This window comes from Otolemur garnettii, unplaced genomic scaffold, assembly GCF_000181295.1.
Source record: "Otolemur garnettii isolate 467f Iridium unplaced genomic scaffold, OtoGar3 scaffold00386, whole genome shotgun sequence".
In the NCBI taxonomy this organism is placed as follows: domain Eukaryota; kingdom Metazoa; phylum Chordata; class Mammalia; order Primates; family Galagidae; genus Otolemur; species Otolemur garnettii.
This window is the reverse complement of record NW_003852781.1, coordinates 30660-53662: the sequence shown is the minus strand read 5'-3', so window position 1 is coordinate 53662 and position 23003 is coordinate 30660. Positions and strand designations below refer to the sequence as shown.

Sequence of the window (23003 nt, the reverse complement as noted above, 5' to 3'; positions counted from 1 at the left end):
CTCCAACTCCTGGGCTCAAGCGAGTCTCCTGCCTCTGCCTCCCAAGTAGCTGGGACCACAGGCACCCGCCACAACGCCCGGCTATTTTTTGGTTGTAGCCGTCATTGTTGTTTGGCGGGTCGGGGCTGGGGATTCGAACCCGCCACCTTAGGTGTACGTGGCTTGCGCCTTAGCCGGTTGAGCTATAGGCGCTGAGCCCTGAATTCAATTTCTGACCTCTCAGCTAATTGTTTATATAGGGGATCTTCAGTTTCGTCTGCTACATCCTTTCTTGGGGGGGGTGATCTACTCTGGTTATGCATATTACGAGAGCTTTTCCACTGATTCTGCCCCATGATTATTTTACCCTGTTTGACTTTTCCCCTTGGAGTTTGTCAACGACCGGTATGGTGTTATGACCTGAGAGACTGGGGACCTGCTTGGTGTGGTGGGGCTAAGTGGCTCTGTCTTATTTTCAGCTGGTCTCTGTCCTGCCCTAGTGATTCAATTACTCTTGGTTGACGTCTCTACTGTGGAGAAATACTAGCAATTAGGTCACCCCGCCCCCCACAAACAACAATTGGGCAAGGAAATTCAAATCTTCCCTCGACCATACACTCAGGGTGCACCTTTGAATAGTCCCTGGGTGGTCTGCCAGGTTTAAAGGGTCCAAATCTGTTGTCCCAGTCAACACCAGTTTCAGGTGGAAGAGTTCAAATGTCTCAAGAAGCTGAGGGATCTGCTCGCTCCTCAGATATAACTTGCTCCATTGCTCTGTGATGGCAAAGGGACCCACCCAGCAAATGGGTTAGTCTGGGAAGGTTAATACCTCCTTCCCCACCTTGCACCCAGTTACTCGTAATCCCCCAGGTCTGTGACCCTATTCACTCCAGTAGGCAGCTGCTCTGGAAGTTTTTGACCAGCACAATCAGCCAGAAATCTGAGTTCGGCAGGGGGGGGCTTGCATGTTTGAATTAGGCTTCTGTCTGGCTAGATTTCTTTGCAAGTCAGAGGCTGCATTCAGCTCTGGGCAGCAGAAAAATAGCATTTTACACTCAAGTGTCAATTCCAGCCTCTGCCTGCCCACTGCCTTTGTCTCAGCTGTATTACCCTGAGGGCTGGTACTAATGGGCTCTTTATCCCCTCAGCGTGAGACCCAACCCCCCAAGAGCACCAGAGCCCATCTAAGAGACAGGATAATTTTTCCTCACTGGAACAGAACCCTGCTAATCAGCCTGACCTATGTCCTGGCAGTCAGGGGGCCTGAAGGTCTCCTTGGAACTCTTCTGGCCCTCACACCTCAGGACTTCCCCCAAACACCCTTAGGCACAACCCTCCAGACTCCTTTGTCACCTTTCCTCAGATCAGCCAACTGAAGAAACCAAATTCAGCTCACTTTAGGTGATCTGTCAGGACTGGTGGAGACCACCCCATCCCAACCATATACAAGACCTCTTTGGCATCCATGGTGCCCAAATCTTCCTGTTCTAGATAGTTCTGCCCAAGAGAGACAACACAGCCTGGCTCTTGGCAATGGTCTGGGCTGGCACCCTCTCTCAGTATCTTCTCCTTCCATAGGAGCCTTGGCCTAGGAGCTGGGAGACTCAAAGTCCCTTCTCAAATTCAGAGTTGGAGCAGGGCCTGCTAGGAAGTTGAGCACCATGAGCCCAAACAGGTCCCAAGAGGAGAGCCCAGAGGTAGAAAAGGGAGAAGAGGATGAAAGTCCACATTGAGAAAGGGGGATGAAATCTGGCTTCAAGTAGTGTCTGTAGGAAAGGTGAGGAGGGGGACATAATAATAAGGATATGGTCTCTGAAAGTCTTCAAGATTCCTGGCCTGTACCCCGGGGTGACCTTGTCTTCACCTGCATGGAATGGGGGAAGTTGTTCCTGTCTAGGATGTGGGAGAGGAAAAAACACAAGTATCAACAACTTCTCTATGTCATAGGAGAACTTGGGAAATGTTTAGTGTTTGCTCTGTGAAACAGGACATAATCTGGGGGGAGAGGGAGTCTTTACCCTTGTTTTACAGAGACCACAGTCTACACCCTATACTCAAGGTGAAGAAAAAGACCCAGCTTGATGTGTACTAGTAAAGCACTGATGGCATTTTTTATTTTCTCTAGGTCAGAGGTGCTTTCAAGGACACTTACAAATACTTCTCCATGGAAGAATTGGCAGAGATGGGAGACTGGGAGAAAATCCACCATGGGAATGTGGAAAGGAACTATGATGTACTGATAGACAGAGGTAACAGGAAGTGCTAGGTGCAGCCCAACCCAGGAAACACAAACCACATTTTCGGTCCCTATATTATGTTATTTTGGCCTTCTCTTATGTGGCAGCATCTGCCCACAGTTCCCTTCTATATGGACACAAATCTGGAGGGAAATTTTGTTCTTCTATGTTAATACAACACTAAGTGTCAATATTGGCCATGCAGAGGTCACACCTTGACCTTGACTGAGACTCTCCTAGCTCAGCAGGCAGAGCCCCACTGCCTTTGTGCTACTTTCCATCTGTACTGCCCTTTGTTCTTCCTCCCGGGTTTCTCCATTCAGTGCAAAGATTTTGCTTCTTGTCAGGTCTCAGAGCCCCTCAACCAGCTTTCATGGGTCACCGAAGACAGGCCATCAAATACCAGGTGGATGACACTGAGGATTCGGATGAAGAATGGACACCTAGGCAACAAGGTGAGAGACCAAAGAATTTAGAGGTAACCTCATGAGACCATCCTGGATTTAGCTCTCAGCTGCATCTTAGGAGTTAACAAAGGAAAGAGAGTCTTCTCTCAAAACCAGAAATGTTCAACAAACAAGTAAGCTGCCAGATAATACATACAGTAAGAGGCTATTTCTATAAAGTTTTCAAATGTGTAAAATAATTACATATATTATTTACAGATACAATAATAAGTAATAAATGCATATATTCTGAATATGAATAGAGCTACCAAAATCTGAGTAGTTGTTATCACAACAGAAGAAGGAAGTGCTGGCAGATGGCTCCACTATGGCTTCATTGGGTTTTTGTTTGTTGTTAGTTTTGTTTATTATTATTATTATTATATTATTATTATTAAATCATAGCTGTGTACATCAATGCATTTATGGGGTACAATATCCTTGTTGTATGTACAATTTAAAATACTTACATTAAAATGGTTAACATAGCCTTCACGGCATTTTTTAAATTATTGTGTTAAGAGATTTATACTCTACACCTATGGTGCATTTTACAAGCATTTATTTTTGTTTTTGAATTGAGAATTGTTCTTCGATGTGGAGTCTCACTTTGTTGCCCTTGGTAGAGTGCCATGGCCTCATCACAGCTCATAGCAACCCCAAATTCCTGGGTTCAAGGAATTTCCCTGTGTCAGCCACCTGAGTAGCTGGGACTATAGGTGCCTGCCACAACACGCACCTAATTTTTCTATTTTCAATAAAGATGGGAGTCTCACTCTTGCTCAGGCTGGTCTCCAACTCCTCAGCTCAAGCATTCCACCTACCTAAGCCTTCCAGGAGTGCTAGGAATTCAGGCATGAGCCACCACACCCAACCTTGAATTTTAACTTTAGAAATTAGTAAAAAAATTAATGTAGTTGTGGCAGAATGTTGAGACTGGACTGAATGAATATGGATATATAGACTTTCTAGTATAATTCTCCCTGTTTTTCTATATTTTCAAAATTTTGGCAAGGTGCAGTAGCTCACCCCAGTAAGCTCTGGACTTTGGAAGGCCAAGGCAGGAGGATGGCTTGAGGCTAGAAGTTGAAGACCAACCTAAGCTGTTGTAAGACCTTGTCTCTGGGAAAAATAAAAAAAAATTCACAAAAATGATGGTGTACTCCTATAGTACCAAATAATGTGGATCTGATGCAGAAGGATTGTGACTGTGGGAGCACTGGATACAGCGAACTGCAATCCAGCAATCTATATTCTAGCCACTGCACTCCAGCCTGGGCAACAGACCAAGACTCTGTCTCAACAAAGAAAAAACAATTAAATGAGTCATCATTTTTTTTTTAAATCTTTTCTGGTAAACATTGGTAGTTAATCAGAAGGCAATTAATGAAATCTTTAGTAAGTTGTAAATCCACCAAAAGCTTTCTAACACTAGTCTCATAATCAGTTAGGAAATTAAATGTCTTAGAAGAGGAAACATTCAATCAGGCTCTATGGCTCATGCTGTAATCTTAGCACTCAAGGAGGCTGAGAGGAGAGGATTGCTTGTGCTCAGGAATTCAAGACAAGACTGACCATGAACTAGACCCAATCTCTACTAAAATTTGGACAAAACATAACTGGCCATCATGGCATGCTACTCAGAAGGCTAATTTAGAAGTGTCCCTTGAGTTCACAGTGTGAAATTGCAGTAAGCTATATTGACGCCATAGCACTCTACCTGGATCTCTGAAAAAAGAAAGAGAAAAGAGAAAAAAGAGAGAGAAGAAGAAGGAGAAGAAGAACAGAAATAACTAATATCTTAAGTAAAGATCCATAATTTATTTATGTATATTTAGTCATAATACATGATCCTCTTACCCCCCAAAATGAATCTGATTCTTTGTCTTGATTCGGGGAGAGTGTTTGAGAGAGCTATTCAGTTTCCCTGATCTTTCCCACATGTCAGTGACCATAGACAGCATCAGGTGGATAAAGTAATCCTCAGTTATTATAAAATTGAGGTGAAGTGCTCATTTTCTCTTCTACTCCTTTGACAGGAGAGTTTCTGAGACAGAGTCAGCCAGGTGTGGAGGCTCAGGCCTGGAATCCTAGAACTCTGGGAGGCCAATAATGGAGAGTGATGTGAGCTCAAAAGATCAAAAATGTTAGAGCAGCCTGAACAAAAGTGAGACCCAGTCTCTACTAAAAATAGGAAAAAATAGTTGGGCACTGTGGCAGACACCTGTAGTCCCAGCTACTCAGGAGGCTGAGGCAGGAGAATTGCCTGAATCCAGGAGTTTGAAGTTGTCGTGAGCTAAGCCGATGCCACTGCACTCCAGCCTGAGCAAGGGAGTAAGAGTCTGTCTCCCCCTCATCAGAGAAAAAAGAAAGTACAACTGTGCAGTATTTGTCTTTTTATGAGTGGCTTATGTCACTTAGCATAATGTCCTCAGGGTTCTCCCATGCTGTAGCTTGTGACAGGATTTCCTTTTCTATTAAGGCTGAATAACAATCCATTTTATATATACCACATTTTCTTTATCCATTTATCTGTTGAAGGATATTTAGGTTGTTTCATCTCTTGGCTATTGAGAATAATGCTGCAATGGCCTTGGGTGTGCAAGTATGTCTTTGCGATCCTATTTTCAATTTTTTGGAGATATCATATACCTGAAAGTAGTATTTCTGATAGTTCTATTTTTAGTTTCTTGAGGAACCTCTATCTTATTTTTCATAGTGGCTTTACCATTTTACATTCCCATTGAAGTGTTTTGAATGTTTCCCCAAAAGTTCATGCAGTAGAAACATTATTGCACTTGTAACACTAAAGGAGGCAGAGCCTTTAAGAGGTTATTAGGTTTAAGGGTTCCACCCTCATGAATAGATTAATTATTGCAGAAGTGGGTTCATGATGAAACACATGAGTTTGTCCCTTCCCTCTCTAGCTCCATCTCACATGTTCATTTACCCTTCTCCCACATTATGATGTAGCATGAGACCCTCACCAGAGAGGGTAGTGCCATGCTGTTGGATTTCCCAGCATCCAGGATCATGAGCTAAATAAACTTCTTTTCCTTATAAATTACCTGGAACACAGTATTCTGACATAGTAATGAAAGACAGACTAAGACGTCCACTAACAATGACTAAGAGTTTTAATTTCTCCACATCTTTACCAATACTTTGTGTTTCCTGGTTTCTTGACAGAGGCCATCGTAATCAGTGTTAGGTGATATCTCATTGTGGTTTTAATTTTCATTTCCCTGATGATTACTGATGTTGTGCATCTTCTTATGTGATTCTCAACCATTGATACATTTTCTTTGGAGAAATGTCTATTTGAGTCTTTTGCCCATTGTACTAGTTAGTCAGGCTGCCATAATAAATAGCATACACTGGGTTGCTTAAGTGATAGAAGTTTATTTTCTGACAATTCTGGAGGCTGGAAGTACAAAAATCAGTGTGCTAGCATAGCTGGGCTCTGATGAGGGTCCTCTTCCCAACCTGTAGGCAGCCTCCATCTCACTGTATACTACATGAACTCTTCTTTGTGTGCTCACAGCAAGAGGAAAGTAAGCTCTCTCTTCTCCTTCTTATACAAGCTCTAATACCATCATCTTACTGCATCCTTAATTACCTACCAAAGGTTCCATCTTTAAACACTACCACATCAAAGATTAGGGCTTTAACAAATGAATGTGGGGGAAGCAAAATTCAGGCTCTACTTCTCATTTTTTTGTGCTATTGTTCTTTTAGTTATTATTGACATTTAGGGTTTCTCATTTATTCTCATGCAGCTTCTATTTTTTTTTTTCTTTTTTGAGAGGGTGGTCTTACTATGTTTCCCAGGCTTGTCTTGAATGTCTGGGTTCAAGTAATCCTCACACTTCAGCCCTCTCAATAGATAGAAGTACAGGCTAGCATCAGTACAGGTCAAGCAGTACTTGGCAACATAAACCCTTTATCAGATACATGGTTTGCATACATTTTCTGTCATTCTGTAGCTTGCCTTTTCACTCTATGCATTGTTGCCTTTGCTACAAAGATTTAAAGTTCAATATACTCCCATTTGTCTATTTTTGCTTTTGTTGTTTATGCTTTTCCTATCATATCCAAGAAATCATTGCTCATTTCAATGTCATGAAGCTTTCCCCCATGTTTTCTTCTTGGAGTTTTATACTTTAAGGTCTTCAATTTCAGTCTTTAATCCATTATGATTTAAGTTTATAAATGGTGTATAATAAGAGCCCATTTTCATTCTTTTGCAAATGAGTATCTGGTTTTCCAGCACCATTACTTGAAGACATGGTTCTTTCTCCCCATTGTGTGGTTTGGAATCCTTGGCAAAGATCATTGGACCCTATGCAAGGGTTAATTTCTGACTTCTCTACTCCATTTCATTGGTCTCTAGATTTGTGTTGACGTGCAAGAGTACTGTTTTCATTCCCATAGCTAAATATCTTTATATCTTTCTTTTTCTTTTTCTTTTTTTTTTTTTTTTCTGTGTGAGAGAGAAAAATTATCACACTGTTGCCCTGGGTAGAGTGCCCTGGTGTTATAACTTACAGCAACCTCATACTCTTGAGCATACGCCATGACACCAGCAATCTCAAACTGTTGGGCTCAAGCAATCCTCTTGCCTCAGCCTCCTGTGTAGCTGGGACTACAGGCATACAACAGGACTCCTGGCTAGTTTTTCTATTTTTATCAGAAACAGGGTCTTGCTCTTGCCCAGGCTGGTCTTTAACTCCTGAGCTCATGCAATCTACCCACCTCAGCCTCCCAGAGTGCTAAGATCACAAGGTTTGAGAACTAAGTTCATGAACCTACTACTGTGCACTTACACTGGCAGCACTGTGGAAACAACTCAGTAAGGTTTCATAACCTTGGTATATCATTGTCTCACAGTTTTGATTGTGTCGACATGTACTGGTGACCTGCATGTTTTTGTGTGCTGTCGTGAGAATGTCAGAGTTTGAATTAGAGCAATGAACAAACATTTTTAAATTTCTTGTTGAATTTGGAAAAAGTGGAAGTGAAATCAAGGACATGTTAGCCCAAGTTTATGGGGATGATGCCATTAAAAATGGCAGTGTATAAATAAATTCAATGTTTTTCTGATGGGAGAGAAATCATGACTGATGAAGAGAGTTCAGGATGGCCAGAAAAGCATTGCAAGATTTTGTCAAATTATTCATCACACTTGTCAGCTGGACACAAGAAGCATAGCAGACCAAGTAAGTAACAACAGAAAGCCTGTTAGGAAACTCTTCACTGAAAATCTTGGCCAACAGCTCATGACTCTTGCGTCACAACAATGCACCAGCTCACCTAGCACTGTCTGTGAGGGAACTTATATCTAGTAACCAAATAAATATACTAGAACACCTTCCTTTCTCACCTGTTCTGGCCCCAAATGACTTTTTTCTTACCTGAAGATAAAGTGTTGAAAGGAAGATATTTTAATGACATCAAGGGTAATAGGATGATGGAGTCAATGCCCGTTCGAGAAAAAGAGTTCCCAAATTGCCTTGGAAGGTGGATTAGGCACTGACATCAGTGCATATGTGCAGCTTCCCAAGGGGAGTGCTTGAAGGTGACCACAGCAGTATTCAGCAAAAAAATGAGGCATGTAGCATTTTTTCTAGGAAGAGTCCACAGAATTAATTGTCAGACATCATATGTTTTGAAATCAAGAAGTGTAAGGCTTTCAACTTGGTTAATTGTCAAGATTGTTTTGGCTATTTGGATTTCTTGATGCTTGTATAAGTTTTTGGAATTTTTTTATTTCTATTATAAATGTCATTGGCATTTTGCTAGGGAAGGCATGGAACCTTTAAATCATTTTGATAGTGTGAACTTTTAACAACATTCAGTCTCACAACTGATGAATACAGGATGATGTTCCATTTATTTGTGCCTTTAGTTTATTTCACAAGTGTTGTGTAGTATTCAGTGTTCGAGTATTTTGCCTCCTTGGTTAAGTTTATCCCTAAGTATTTTGTTCTTTTTCATAGTATTGTAGATGGGATTTTTTTTTTTTTATTTCTTTTTGGCATTGTTCATTGTTAGTGTATAAGAACACAACTGATGCATTCTGTAAGCCTACTAAGTTCTATTAGTTCTAAGAGTCTTTTTGTGGACTCTTTCTGGTTTTCTATGTAGAAGATTATGTAGTTTTACAAACAGAGGTAAATGTCCTTCTTCCTTTCCAATTTGGTTGCTTCTTCCTTCTTCTTTTGCCTAATTCCTCTGGCAAGGACTTCCAGTATTATGTTGAATTAAAGCCACAAGAGAGGAAATCTTTACCTTGTTTATGATTTTAGCAATAAAGGCTTTTAAATTTTCCCAGTAAGTATGATATTAGATGTGGGTTTCATCTATATGACCTTTTTTATAATGAGGTCATTTCCTTCCTTTCTTTTTCTTTTTTTTTTTTTTTCTGAGAGAGAGTCTCAGTCAGCCTGGGTAATGTGCTGCTGTGCCATAGCTCACCACAACATCAAATTCTTGGTCACAAGAGATAATCCTGCCTTAGCCTCCTGAGTTGCTGGGACCACAGGCACCCACCACAATGACCAGCTAGTTTTCTCTACTTTTAGTAGAGATGGGGTATAGCTCTTGCTCAAGCTGTTCTAGAAATTATAATCTCAGGCAACGAAGCTGCCTTGGCCTCCCAGAGTATTAGAATTGCTGGCATGAGCCACTGAACCTCACTGGTAATTTCCTTCTATTCATAGTATGTTTAGGGTATTTGTCATGTAAAGCCAGTCAATTTATTATATCTATTTTTATGTTTCTAATGATAGGGTCTTGTTATGTTCTCAAGCTATTCTCACACTCCTGGATGCAAGTAATCCTCCCACTTTAGCCTCTGGAGTAGCTGGGATTTCAGATGCATGCCACTCCACCTTGCTCAAGTCAATTGATTATTTTTCAATAAAAATTATAGATACCTTCCTTGTGAACAAAGGGTGAAGCAGAGATGGAGTGTTGCCTATTTTAAAAGAAACATTTTATGAAAACAAGCAATGTCACCAAGAGAAGCATAGGCCTTAAGGAGATTTCAGAAAACATTTTCACACCACCCTTGGGTAATACTTGGAATTATCACTCTCTAGTTCAGAAACCCCTGTTTCTCATGAGAATCTCCAGAGTCTGGAAACATTTACCAACCAAACCTATAATTTCCCATCAACTTTTAGGCAAACACTCTTTGATGGCCTTCAGAATGCAACCGAGGAAACGCCAGAAGGTGAGTGTCTTCCAAACCCTACTGACAAGAAAGTCTTCTCACAGGTAAGAGAAGGAGAATGCACAGAGTGTCCTGCAACTGCTCCCTTCCTTTCCTGGTCTCTTTAGCGCAGTGTCTCACATCATCATCATCGTTTTAAGAGTTAATAAGAATGGTAGCAAGAATTGCTATCAATGTTTGGTTTTTGAAATATTTTAGAGTTATTTTAAGCATTTCACTTGAAATTCACTGAAACCTATCAACAATCCTGTGAAGTGGGCACTAAAACTATAAAACTATGGATGAGGAAGCTGTGGTACAAAAATATTCAGTTATCTGCCTGAGATCATATTTAGGATTTCTGCAGTCTAATCCAAAACTTCCCTAAAGCACTTAGAAGCTAATTAAAAGGTTCTCGTTTTACAAAGTGTATTCTGTCTTATTCCTGTCATTCATCTGACTGAGTTTCCAACCTCAGTTTTCCCTGAGGTTATGGTCAAGTGAGAGATGCAGGAAGACGCTCTGATCAAGGGAAGGACACACATATACAGACAGGGTGTACTGAGGATTGTCCCAGATGACAAGGGTCGCTCCTCTCTTAAGGGACTCATTCTGATAAAGCAACCAAGTTCCAGCCCCGAGGAGCTTCAGCTTTGAAGACTGAACAAACAACAAATAAAATAACTTAGGACTTTATATAGGTAATACACCATTCAGGAGAAATATATCCTTCTGGAGCTCATTCCAAATAGTTATTCCTGTAGGAGGAAATCATGGTTCCTTCCTCCATGCACTATTTAGGCCACTCTCGTGCTGTCTGGAATCACTTGTTTCAACCTGCTGCCTTTGCATGGTGAGCGCTATGAGCATCCCTTGAGTGCTTTCTGAATGAGTGATTCCAAACATACAAATTAAGGAACAACTAATAGGATCAAAGAATGGTGCAGATACTATTTTTGAGTTACATTGAAACTGGAGAAATGATTGAGAAGGGAAATTGGTATCCAGACCATGACAGAAATTATGACTCTGACATGTATACTATGAAATAGCTCACAAAACACTTTGGCTAACATTATTACGTTTGATGTTCACTATGACACTAAAAATTAGTACATATGGCAATTTATAGATCAGGAAACTGAAGAGAATTAGCTGGTGGCACAACCTATTTCAAGCAGAATTGGAATAGAAACCAACTAATCTAATCCCAAAGTCAAGTATTGTTTCCAGGACATGGCAATTTGCAACTTGTAGCATCTCTTTCTTAGTTGTCTAGAGATACTTTTGCTAAGCATTTCTTCATCTCTTCCCAACCTCACTGCCCTCTTGCTTCATTTTCCAGATGTGTTTTGTCCCGTTGGGCTTTCCTTTCTCCTTCCATCAAATGCTCACTAGCATATAGAAGACCCACTTTTTCCTCCATCAACCTTTACCTATTCCTGCAAGGACCTGTTGGTTCTCCAGCTAGTCTTCCCAAGCATCCTCCCTCTTCTGACTTCACTTGTACACTACAGTTTGAGAGAAAGTTGAAGGGACAGAGCCATAAGACATGGGCTCTAGTCCTGGGATTGCTGCCCACTTAGGCTCTCCCTATTTCCTCTAAGATTCAGAATCCCAGGCATTTCTAAGTGCTATTGTTTATTTATTTATTTATTTACGTATACATTTAGTTTGGGTTTTGGAGACAGACTCTCACAGAATGACGCTGGATGCAATATTGTGGTGTCATAACTCACAGCAACCTCAAACTCCTGGGCTCCAGTTATCCTGTTGCCTCTGCCTCCTGAGTAGCAGGGGCAATAGGTACGTACCACTACACCTTGATAGTTTTTCTATTTTTAGTAGAAACAGAGTCTCACTCTTGCCCAGGCTGGTCTGGAACTTCTGAGTTCAGGCAATCCACCTGCCTTGGCCTCCCAGAGTGCTAGGATTACAGGCATGAGCCAACATATCTGGCCATTTCTAATTGGTATTGAAGCATTAACTCAAGTCTTATATGTGAAAACACACTGCAAGCCCTAAAGAACTAAAGAAATGCAACGCATGTTGTCTTTCAATATGTGATTCTCACATGAAAGGGAATGCCCAGGGCACCATTAAGTCACGACTCTATTCTGCAGGACTTGTCAGGGCCAGCAAATTCACTGAACATTAGTGACTCCGAGCAGCACCAGAATTGTGTGTCTCTTCCTGGAGAAGCAAATGCCTCTGGACAGAACTCTAGACGAAAGTCAGGTAAGGGAAAATAATTGGAGGACTTTAGTCTCTCTAGATGCTTTAGAAGGTTGATGAGTATGGTCTAGATACATGGGGTTAACTTTAGATAAGCTTGGGCTTAAGCTGGACTAAGCTGTGAGACCAGAAGTTGGATGCAGTACTGAATAGCATGTAACAACTTTCACATTGAAGTCACACACTTGGGTTATAATCCACATAGGAAAACTGGGGCCCTGGGAGAATGTTCTAACTTTTCTGACCTCCTGAATGCTCATCTGTAAAATGAAGGTAAGGATACAAACCTCATGGATTGTGTAAAAGCATGACATCAAATAGAAAAGAAGCGATACATGCAAGGTGTCTAGGAAATCGATCTGTGATAAAGGAGACCATGCCTTCTTAGTGCCCATGATAACGACTATCATGTAGTGTGCCTTGAAGAAATCTTTTGTGAATGAATGAATGCATGAATGAACTGTGTCATAAGAAAGAAATTTGGGAGGTGAATGGGATAATGGGAACAACCAAAAAGTGAAAGTGAATTAGGCATCTGTATTCAGTGTGGGTGTGGAGTCTTATTCTCTTTGATCGTGAACCAGTAGTTGGGGGTTGGGGGTTGGGACCAGAGTCTATAGAAGAATAAGTGATACTTTAATGGTAGGAGAGTGCACATTTTCTAATGAACAGGGATGGACACCCCAGACTCCCACCTTCACTCACTCTTCCCCAATTTAGCTCTCAGGAGAAAGGAGATTGAAGCGAGGAGCTATAACCTGAGAGAAAGAACGGACCGTTCATACGAAGAGGTCAGCGAGCCTCAGAATGATGACTATCTCTGTAAGTGAGTGACCCTTTGCCCTCCTCACACATAAGGCTGCTATGTCCTTGTACAACAATTTCACCTCATCTTTTGGCCCCCAAAACTTGCCTTAACTCTGCTGATGTGGAGTACAGGAGTGAGGCTAAATGATGTGAGCACTGGGTTCCCTCTTAAGCACTTTATGTCAAGAACCCACCCTACACCTCTCCTTAATGCTGCCACTCTCCCCTCCAGATTGTGAGATGTGTCAGGACTACTTCATTGACCGCTGTGATGTTCATGGGCCCCCTACATTTGTAAAGGACATTGCAGTGGATAAGGGGCATCCCAACCGCGCAGCCCTGACCCTGCCCCCTGGGCTGAGTATTAGACAATCGGGCATCCCTCAGGCTGGAGATGGAGTATGGAATGAGGCATGTGAGCTGCCACTGGGGCTGCACTTTGGCCCTTATGAGGGCCAGGTCTTAGAAGATGAAGAGGCAGCCAGAAGTGGATACGCCTGGAAGGTGAGAAGTGCCTACCCTTTCCCCTATTCTGGCTTTCCACGACCCTTGTGTGCCTTTGGTTGGAAGTCACCCTCTACCTGGGAGGACATGCACAGAAATAACACAGTTGGCTCTGTGTTTCCAGTGGTCTCTGCATGGACAGGGAACTCCAAATTAAAGATCAGAGAGTATGTGGAACCACAATGACACAAATAGGCACATATTCCCTGTGGACCTGTGCTCCAGCGGGACAGTAGGACTCAGACATGGAGCTGACACCTAAGGCTGGCAGCTGAGTCCACACAGTCTCCCAGGGCTCTCATGACAGGACAGAAAAATAAGTCTTCTGATTACTACCCTCTAAATAGCTTTTAACTTCTTTTATTGAAACTCAGATCACAAAGGGGAGAAACTGCTATGAGTATGTGGATGGGAAGGATCAATCTCAGGGCAACTGGATGAGGTAAGGACAGTGGTTTTGTGGTTCCAGAGAGGGTGTTTGTCTCTCACAAGCCCAATTTCCTTTCCTTTTCATCACACATCCTTCAGTGGCTTTTGTATTCTCTCCCTCCATTTTTTTTCTGTACAATGCTCTCTAACATCACACACGTTTAGAAAAAGAAACAAAAATATGAATGCTACTAGTTTTATCAAAATATAAATCTCTAGGATACAGAAAATTGTGGCAGCGGGATAAAGGTTGAAGAGCCTAGATTCATCGGGGACACTGAATTCACATTTTATTTTATCTAATCCACATTAATTATGCACTTAATGTGTCCCAGTTTGAGAAATGAAGCTCATTACTTGAACAGATCACACAACCCATGTCGTTGTGGGGCATGTACTGCAGACAGACACGAAACATTTAATTATGGGAATATTTGACCATAGTTCTCCTATTTCCCAAGATGGACACCATGCCAAGACAGCATAAAACAAAGGAACTTTCATCTGTTAGGACAGGAAATCTTCTTGTCTTCAGTGAAATTAAAACCGGACCCTGTAGCCCAGGCCGTGAGCTGCAGGACAGTCCTGGGCATCTGTGCTACGAGGTCCAGCCCCTGTCCATGAGGGGCTCTCACATTATGAGGGGACACAGAATATTAATAAACAAATATTATTCTGTGCTATTCCGCTAGGACAGTCCTCTACGTTTCTATTGGAATCTGGGTAAACTGTGGACAGACTGGGGGTAGCCTCTCACCATGACAAAGCCGCCTTGGGCTGAGTGTAGAACAGTGTGTGCTAATCTAGAAGCAGAGCACATGAGCAAGCAGCAGGTGCTGTAGTGTAATTAGCATAGGGTTTGGAGAAGCTAGAGGACACCTTGTCCTATGGCCAATGGAGGTGGAGGAAAGTCTGGAACTGGGCTTTGAAAGATGGTCAAAGAGGTGGCAGGGGGAGTATTCCAGGCAGGAAGGGCCCTGTGAGCAGAACCTAGGGGCAGGAATTCATGGAACACTGAAAAGACTCAGGTGAGGGCAGAGGGTGGTCTGGGCAGCAGTAGGAAGTGTGCAGCACTGGAGTGCAGAGACCTTAACCACCAGGGGACAAGCTAGATGCGAGCCTGACAAGTGATGGGAACTCACTGCCCGCCTTCTTTTCCTCTTATGCTCAATGCAGGTATGTGAACTGTGCCCGGGATGACGAGGAGCAGAACCTGGTGGCCTTCCAATACCACAGCCAGATCTTCTATCGGACCTGCCGGGTCATCAGGCCAGGCTGTGAACTGCTGGTCTGGTATGGGACCGAGTATGGCAAGAAACTGGGCATTATGTGGACCAGCAAGCGGAAGAAAGAACTCACAGGTCAGGGTGGGTACCACAATGATTCCCTAGGACAGAAAGGGAAGGATGCTTCTCCTTGGGAATTCTCATGGTTCAGCTCTTCTTGTACTGTATTTTTATTTTCATTTATTTCTATTTTATTTTATTTTTTAGAGAAAAGACCCCACTTTGTTACCCAGGCTGGAGTGCTGTGGCAAAGTCATAGCTCACTGCCCCCTTCAACTCTTGGCCTCAAATGATCCTTCTTATTCAGCCTCCCAATGTGATGGGACTACAGGCATGAGCCACTGTTCCAAGTCTAGCTCAATTCCTAAGTAGAGTAAAACATAGTCTAAAGTCAGTCAAATTTCCAGTCAGGTACTTCGGAAATTAAAGATTCAGGTCATGAGCCTTTGAATTCTAGGAAGAACTTTTAATAGTTTAGATTTTTCTTCTGATTTCATATTCTAATCACTTTAGGCACAAATTTTATAACATCAGATAGTGCTGAAAACCTTGCAGGAAAAAACCAAGTTGTCTCATCTACCAGCTCTCTCAACAAGGTAGTTTCATCTGCCCATTTAGTTGATTCTTTTTAAGTTCCTAAATATTTCTATGTAATATGCTTCATTTTTTTTTTTTTTGCAATTTTTGGCTGGATCTGAGTTTGAACCCACCACCTGCAGCATATGGGGCCTGCGCCCTACTCCTTGAGCCACAGGTGCCGCCCAATATGCTTCTATTTTTATTCATTTACTCAGTATCCCAAATAGTTGTCTGTGAATTCCTGCTGTGTAACAGTTTTCCAAGAGCTGAAAGGAGCTTGAAGGAGATGCTCAGAATTTTTGTTCCTTAGCCACTAACACGAGAACAAGGAAACAGTACAGTGCTTTGGAGAACACTGGTGGAGGAAAGGTGCCCAGGTGTGAGTGTGAGGAGAGGGTGGAGTATCACAGGGTAGTCAGGGAAGGTTCCAATCGGGGGTGGTATTTGAGAGGTGCAGACAGCAGCAGGAAAAGTATTTGGGGCAAAGGCTGAAGTTGGTGCAATGGCCCTGGGGCAGGGAAGAGTTAGGGTGTCAGAGAGCACTCAGGTGAAGGAACCAGACAGGGTAAGAGCACAAGTGGGAGAGACACAGAGAAGCCTGGAAACACAGGGCCTGTGACTCATGCCAAGACACTGGGGTTTTCCAGAGTGGGACGGTAACAGCAGTGGAGCTTTCAGTTCTCTGCTGGGTACTCCACTATGAGATGATGCTGTGGTTAATTTTCAGACAATAGACTGCAATGAGTGATCCTCTCAGAGGCTTCTCAGTCTCCAGGTGAGAGAAATTAAGGTGGAGGTCCAGGAGGTAAGAAGTGTGATTAAGGATACCTGTTAAAGAGGGCTTCCTACTGTGTTTGAAATGGGCTAAGAAGGAATGACATTAAGTCAAGCATGAACACTTGCTATGTGGGCTGAGGAAGGATGTGTTTTTATTTTGTGATTTGTGGCAATCCATGACCTTGTTGGGGCAGCAAGACCCAGAGCCTTTTGGTCAGTGGGACCTGGATGACTCTGTATGGTCCAACTTGAATCCCACTTCCTAGTGGAGAGTCAGGCACATAAGAGTCCTCAGTCAAATATGTCTTTTTAAACAGGGAGACTCACATTCAGACTCATTCACACAAACTCTCTTTAGCCACAACCCAGTGCTGCCTTCCACATCCATGGGTCTCCAGGCTGCTGGCTCCTAACTTCACAGACCCCTTGCCTCTCATAGGAAAAGTCGTTAAAGATGATCCCTCCTAGGTCATTAAGTGTGTCATTTCTCATTACAATGAAATGGTTTCACACACTGTGAAGGATCTAGGGATCAATGTGAGGACAGGAAGCCCTGTGGTGGGTGGGGGCGGGAGTGTCAAGGAAGGTATGAAATGACTGTGAAGATGTTTGTAGTGTATGGAGGAAAAGTCACTGCAACTCCATCTATGTAAGGAGCCAATCTGCCTGTGACGCTACTGGAGGGTCGTGACCTGGCTGACATGTAGAGAAGGCACATGATGTGGGTTTTCTCAATTTTTAGGGATGTATTACTGCAGTGGCTCATGCCTGTAATCCTAGTATTCTGGGAGCCTGAGGCAGGCGGATTACCTGAGCCTAGGAGTTTGAGACCAGCTTGAGCTAGAGTGAGACCCCGTCTCTAAAAATTTTGGTGTTGTGGCAGGCACCTGTAGTCCCAGCTACTGTGTTTCCCTGAAAATAAGACACGGTCTTATATTTATTTTTTCTCAAGAAGACACACTAGGGCTTATTTTCAGCGGATGCCTTCCTCTCTGTGCTGAAATGCATGGCATGCCTATGCAGATATGCTGCATAGCCATGCCCATCACTAGGTTTTATTATCAGGGTAGGGTTTATATTTAACAAATACATAGAAATCTTGCTAAGGCTTATTTTTTGGGTAGGTCTTATTTTCGGGGAAACATGGTACTTGGGAGGCTGTGGCAAGAGGATTGCTTGAGCCCAAAAGGTCGAGATTGCTGTGAGCTATGATGCACAGCACTCTATACAGTGAGTCAGAGTTAGAATCTGTGTCATCAAAATATAAAAAACAAAAAAAGTATTGTCCTAGTAAATAAAAATAGTAGGAAAAATGGACTGGAAAGATCCATCGGACCCATGGTGGGAGAGCGTCTGCCTTGTTAACACACCCAAGAATGATCAGTGGAGCAGGCTTTAACCACACTACAAAGTAGATGGCCCAGACAGCATTGTTTATATCTGTTCTGACTGAACACTTCCTCTCTTGGCAGATCCAAAGCCAGAGAATCATCCATGTCCATCATGCTCTCTGGCCTTCTCCAGTCAGAAATCCCTCAGTCAACATGTAGAAGGCACCCACTCCTCTCAGATCTTTCCAGGAACATCTGTAAGAAAGCACTGCAGACCAGAGCACCTCTACCCCGGCGATCAGAATCAGGAGCAGCAACTTTCTGATCCACATGACCAGAATGACAAAACCAAAGGCCAAGAAATGAACGAAATCTCAAAAACCTCTCAGGAAAAGACACAACAGAGCAGCATTTCAGGGATATCTTCCCACACACCTGAAGGACAAATGGGGAACTCTAGGGACAGTGAGAGAATGGTAGAACCAGGCCAGAACATGGGTCCAGGGGAAACCGGCAAATTATGTGTGAAGGTAGAGATCTCAAGAATTGTAAAAGTTGCGAATGGACAGTGTGGGCAAGAATTCAGCCAAACATCAAACCTCCACACACATCAGAGGACACACACAGGGGAGAAGCCCTATGTTTGCAGCCAGTGTGGGCATGGATTTAGGTATAAATCAAACCTCCTCACACACCAGAGGATCCACACAGGGGAGAAGCCCTACATCTGCACGGAGTGTGGGCAACAATTCCGCCAAACATCGAACCTCCTTGCACACCAGAGGATACACACAGGGGAGAAACCCTATGTCTGCAGTGACTGTGGTAAAGGATTTAGCCAAAAGTCAAACCTCCGCACACACCAGAAGACACACACAGGGGAGAAGGCCTATGTCTGCAGTGAGTGTGGGAAAGGATTTACCCGTAAGGAAAACCTCCTCATACACCACAGGACACACACAGGGGAGAAGCCCTACATCTGCAGCGACTGTGGTAAACGATTTAGCCAAAAGTCAAACTTCCTCACACACCAGAAGACACACACAGGGGAGAAGGCCTGTGTCTGCAGGGAGTGTGGGAAAGGATTTAGCCGTAAGGCGACCCTCCTCATACACCAGAGGACACACAAGGGAGAAGCCCTATGTCTATAGGTCTTGTGGGCAAATATTCATCCATAAGTCAAACCTCAACAGACGTGAGAAAACACACACAGGAGAGAAGTCTGCCATTTTGAAGAAGGGTGAGGAAGTCATTAGTAATAAAACTATATCTCCACAACCACAAGAAACAAATGTGGCCACAACCCACCTCTATACTCTAGCTCAGAGAAGGCTTAAGAGAAAGTCTAGTGACCCCTTGGGTTCCCCAAAGTGTAAAGAGCAGGCATAACTAATTAAACAATCCTCTACTTCTACGAGTAAAGATGAGGAAAAAAACAGTGGTGAGATGTCCTTCAGTATTCATGGGGTGCTGACTTGTTTGCCATACTGATCCCCTCCACGGTTGTTTTATGGGGTGGATCTTTGCCCTCCTGTTCTAATAAATTTTTCTGCATAGAAATCTGAAGCCCAAGCATGTATTTTACTCTGCTCTTATACCTGAAGGGAGATGTGTGAGGAAGACCAGAGGGAACTCATAGTCTCAGCTCTGAGAGCCACAAAATCCAACCCCTGAGGGAAGGGAAGGGAAGGGAATTCCCTGCTTTTCAGGGAAGTGTGGGTTCTTGTCCTAATGTGCCCTTCCCTTCTGCCACCACACTCCTCCCTTGACATCTCCTGGTTCTTCTCCTAGTTTTCTCTCAGCCATGTAGCCTCCAAAGTGAAAGCTTGACAAGAACACATGTGTGCCTGCATGTGTACATGTGTGATGTCATGCATGTATGCAAAGGGGTTTCCAGGTAGGTTTATCAGTGTGGGTGTGGGGGTTGCAAGGGTATATGTGCATTCACGTGTGCCTGCACATATGTGCATGTATTTGTGTGCATGGATGGGTGTGTCCCTGGCCAATCATGGAGGGAATGCCTCTCCTTCCTCCTAGATCCTCACTCGGTTTCTATTGAGAAACAAAAACCTCAAGGCAAATACATTCTTCTTTTAACAGGGGACTTTTAAAAGAAATAAAGTGATGGCTCAGTTCTCACTAAAATCCGCAGTGTGTCTCAGACCATACTGAGGTCAGGGAGAGCAGAGTGACCATTACCTGCAAGATTATGAACAAGTCTTCATGTCCTCCTGGGGGGATGAGGACTCAGGCCTCCCATTCCCACCCCAGCTGAAACATCATTAAATGTGCTTCAGGGTCTCTTGGAAGAAAAAGTTGAGCAGGATGTGGTGTGGTGAAGGAGACATTGCTGCCCATAGAGGATACGCTCAGCCTTTGATTCTGGACTCTGGATGTGATCCGCATTCCTGAAGTGAGAGGAAGCCTCTCAGAATGAAATGTCTCAAGTGTTTGGAGACTGAGCTCAGGAAAACTTGGATGCTCAAAATAAAACCAATTTCCCCTGTAGCCTCTGCTGACTGTGCCATTCATAGCCACATCTCCTCTGACCTTTCAATTTAGCCCTCCACTTGCCATGCCCATTTCCTTGGCTCCTTCTCTGGTCCAAGTCCTGACTTCTCTACTATCCCTTCTCATCTACATAATCATCTTCTGAATATTGATGTGATCAGCAAGGTGGGTTGGGGGAAAAGATGCAATCTTTAGTACTGAGATAGCCAGTGTATTAGTTTCCCAGGGTGGCCATAACAAAGTACTGAAGATTAGATGGCTTAAAACAGAAATTGATTACCTCACTGTTCTAGAGACTAGAATTCCAAAATCAAGTTGCTGGCAGGGTCTGGATCATGTTTAGCAGAATCCTTCCTTGACTCTTCCAGCTTCTGGTAGTTTGCTGACAATCTTTGGCATTCCTTGGCCTGCAAAAAATATAGCAAAGGCAAGCAGGAATTACAGCCAAGGAGCAGGTAGGGGACTGTGGATGGAACGTTACTAAGAGGAAACACAAAGGGTAAGGGGATTCTGGCCAAACCCACCTCACAGAAGGCAAGGAGGGATATCAGACAGTACCTGAGTGTGGTGAGGGATCATTATATATTGAGGCTATTCTTGCTAAGAGGACTTAAGGAGCTTTTTGCATGCCCTGCATTATACATGGAAATGCACAGATTGGCTCAGTAGGCCTCGGGAGCTTATCCAAAGGTTGGGCCAAGCCAAGAATCTTTATCAAAGGAAAGACATCCTTTCCTCCCTTTGAACATTGGAAGTCCACTTTCTCATTTAGTCACCTTTTGTTCATTCAAAAGTCTATTTTCTCCTTTAGTCACCCTTTGTTCATTCAAAAGATGGTCCCAGGAGAACCATCTTTTGGGACTTGGTCGTAGAGGATATTTGCTGGTGAGTGCTACCAGATATTTAATGAGAAGGAATCACTAAGAAAATAAAGAAAAAAAAGACCAGTCACAGTGGCTCCCACCTATACTCCCAGCACTTCAGGAGGTTAAAGTGAGAGGAGGTTTAAGCTGAGAAACAGTCAAACCAGGCATGGTGCCAGGCACAGCAGCTCACGCCTATAGTCTCAGCACGCTGAGAGGCTGAGGATCAACTGAGCCCAGGGAATTGTGGCTACAGTGAGCTATGATTGTGCCACGTGCCACTGCACTCCAGTCTGGGTGACAGGGCAAGACCCTATCCAAAGGAGAGCTTGAGACCAAGTTGACCAACATAGAAAGACCCTGATCTCTTAAAAAAAAAAAAAAAAAAGCACGTGTCTGTGTGTGTGTGTTGGGGGAGGGGGTTATGTGCATGTGTGTGTTTACCTAGTGAGGCATCATGGTGGCCTATCTCCTACAATCCCAGCTTCTTGGGAGCCTGAGGCAGAAGGATTGCTTTAGCCCAGGAGTTGGGGGCTGCGGTGAGTTGTGATTATACCACTGAAGAGAAAAGAAGAGAAGAGAAGAGAAAAGAAGAGAAGAGAAGAGAAGGGACGAGACAAGATATTTCTAATCTGAATGACTTTCATTCTACTTGGGGACAAATTCCATGTGGGCAAGACACCTGCAGTACATATAAAGGTTTGGGGGAGGGGAGAAGGCAGCAATAGTAGGCTAGGACAGAGAGTTAGCCTAAGGCCCTGCAGGACGGTGAATTCCAATCGCGCTGCATCTTCTCTAACACAGATGCTCACCAGCAGAACAGCCAGTGTGTGACAAATGGTCACTGCCTTGTGTATACTCTAGGCTATCTGTGGCACCAAGGAGTCAGCAATATCAGTATCTATGACCTCTTCATGCCAGACACCCTTCAGCCCCAGTGCCACCACATGGCTTTTACGGATTTTGTCTCATGTTCTCTCTTTAAACAGGAAAGCTGCTGAGATTGTGATCATAGTGACACATCAAAATGACAAGCCCCAATTCACCCCGGGGTCTTTGGAGGAGGTCTGTGATAGAAGGAGCCAACCAGAATAATTAGAACCATAAGGAGTTTTAACAGAAAAGCAGGAAAAACCTGAAGACTCAGTAAATACTAGAGGAGCGCTCATGCTGAAACAGCAGTGTGGGCCTGGAGCATGTTGAGGTCAGAGGGACCACAGAGGTCTTTGCAGATCTCAAGCAGCACATTCCTCAGGCTTGCTCCCATAAATTGTGGGTGGAAAGGCCGAGGGCCCATAGGTGCCAGAGTAGGGTCAGTGGGGCAGTGAATCTAGCGGGTCCTTCTGGGCCCAAGGAGACCCAGGGTTGGAGGCTGCATGTTCTCCTGAGTTCCAGAGCCTTGCTTCACTGGCATGCACTGATGGCTTCCTAATCACCCAGAGGACAGGTATTTTGGGGTCACACAGGGGAACAAACAGAGGAAAACACTTGGTTCTAGCAACCAGAACCCAGTCAACAAGGGCCTTCCGAAAACAGTTCCCAGGAAGTGGGGAGGATGCTCCCTGAGCTGAGGGAATGAGCCTTCCTCTTGCAGCTGTGATGGCTGGGATCCCTGGGTACTCTCTTCTGTGGAGGAGGAATGGGGTATGATGCATGCTCTTTATGCATTCACCATCCCTGGGTTTTCTGCTTTGGGTTTTTTTGGACAGGGTCTTGCCCTGTCACCCAGACTGGAGTGCAGTGGCATGATCGTAGGCCACTATAGCCACAACTCCCTGGGTTCAGTTGATCCTCAGCCTCTCA

At 43.7% G+C, this 23003-nt stretch overlaps 1 protein-coding gene across 1 annotated transcript; it reads left to right on the top strand.

Moving 5' to 3' along the window:
* The first annotated feature begins 11965 nt into the window (after positions 1–11965).
* On the top strand, positions 11966–18977 carry LOC100965068 (histone-lysine N-methyltransferase PRDM9-like). The gene is made up of 7 exons (XM_023509127.1): positions 11966–12116; positions 12834–12935; positions 13153–13424; positions 13799–13866; positions 15030–15220; positions 17968–18496; positions 18833–18977. Exons 3-7 carry the CDS (start codon positions 13161–13163, stop codon positions 18975–18977), a joined length of 1197 nt encoding a protein of 398 aa, XP_023364895.1. The 5' UTR covers positions 11966–12116; positions 12834–12935; positions 13153–13160.
* The last annotated feature ends 4026 nt before the right edge of the window (positions 18978–23003 follow it).

Bases quoted from the DNA above. Each gene is read 5' to 3' on its own strand.
- LOC100965068 (XM_023509127.1), top strand. From the start codon at position 13,161: ATGTGTCAGGACTACTTCATTGACCGCTGTGATGTTCATGGGCCCCCT. The intron at 13,425-13,798 runs GTGAGAAGTGCC...ATTGAAACTCAG, and splicing joins GAAGTGGATACGCCTGGAAG to ATCACAAAGGGGAGAAACTG. The intron at 13,867-15,029 runs GTAAGGACAGTG...TGCTCAATGCAG, and splicing joins TCTCAGGGCAACTGGATGAG to GTATGTGAACTGTGCCCGGG.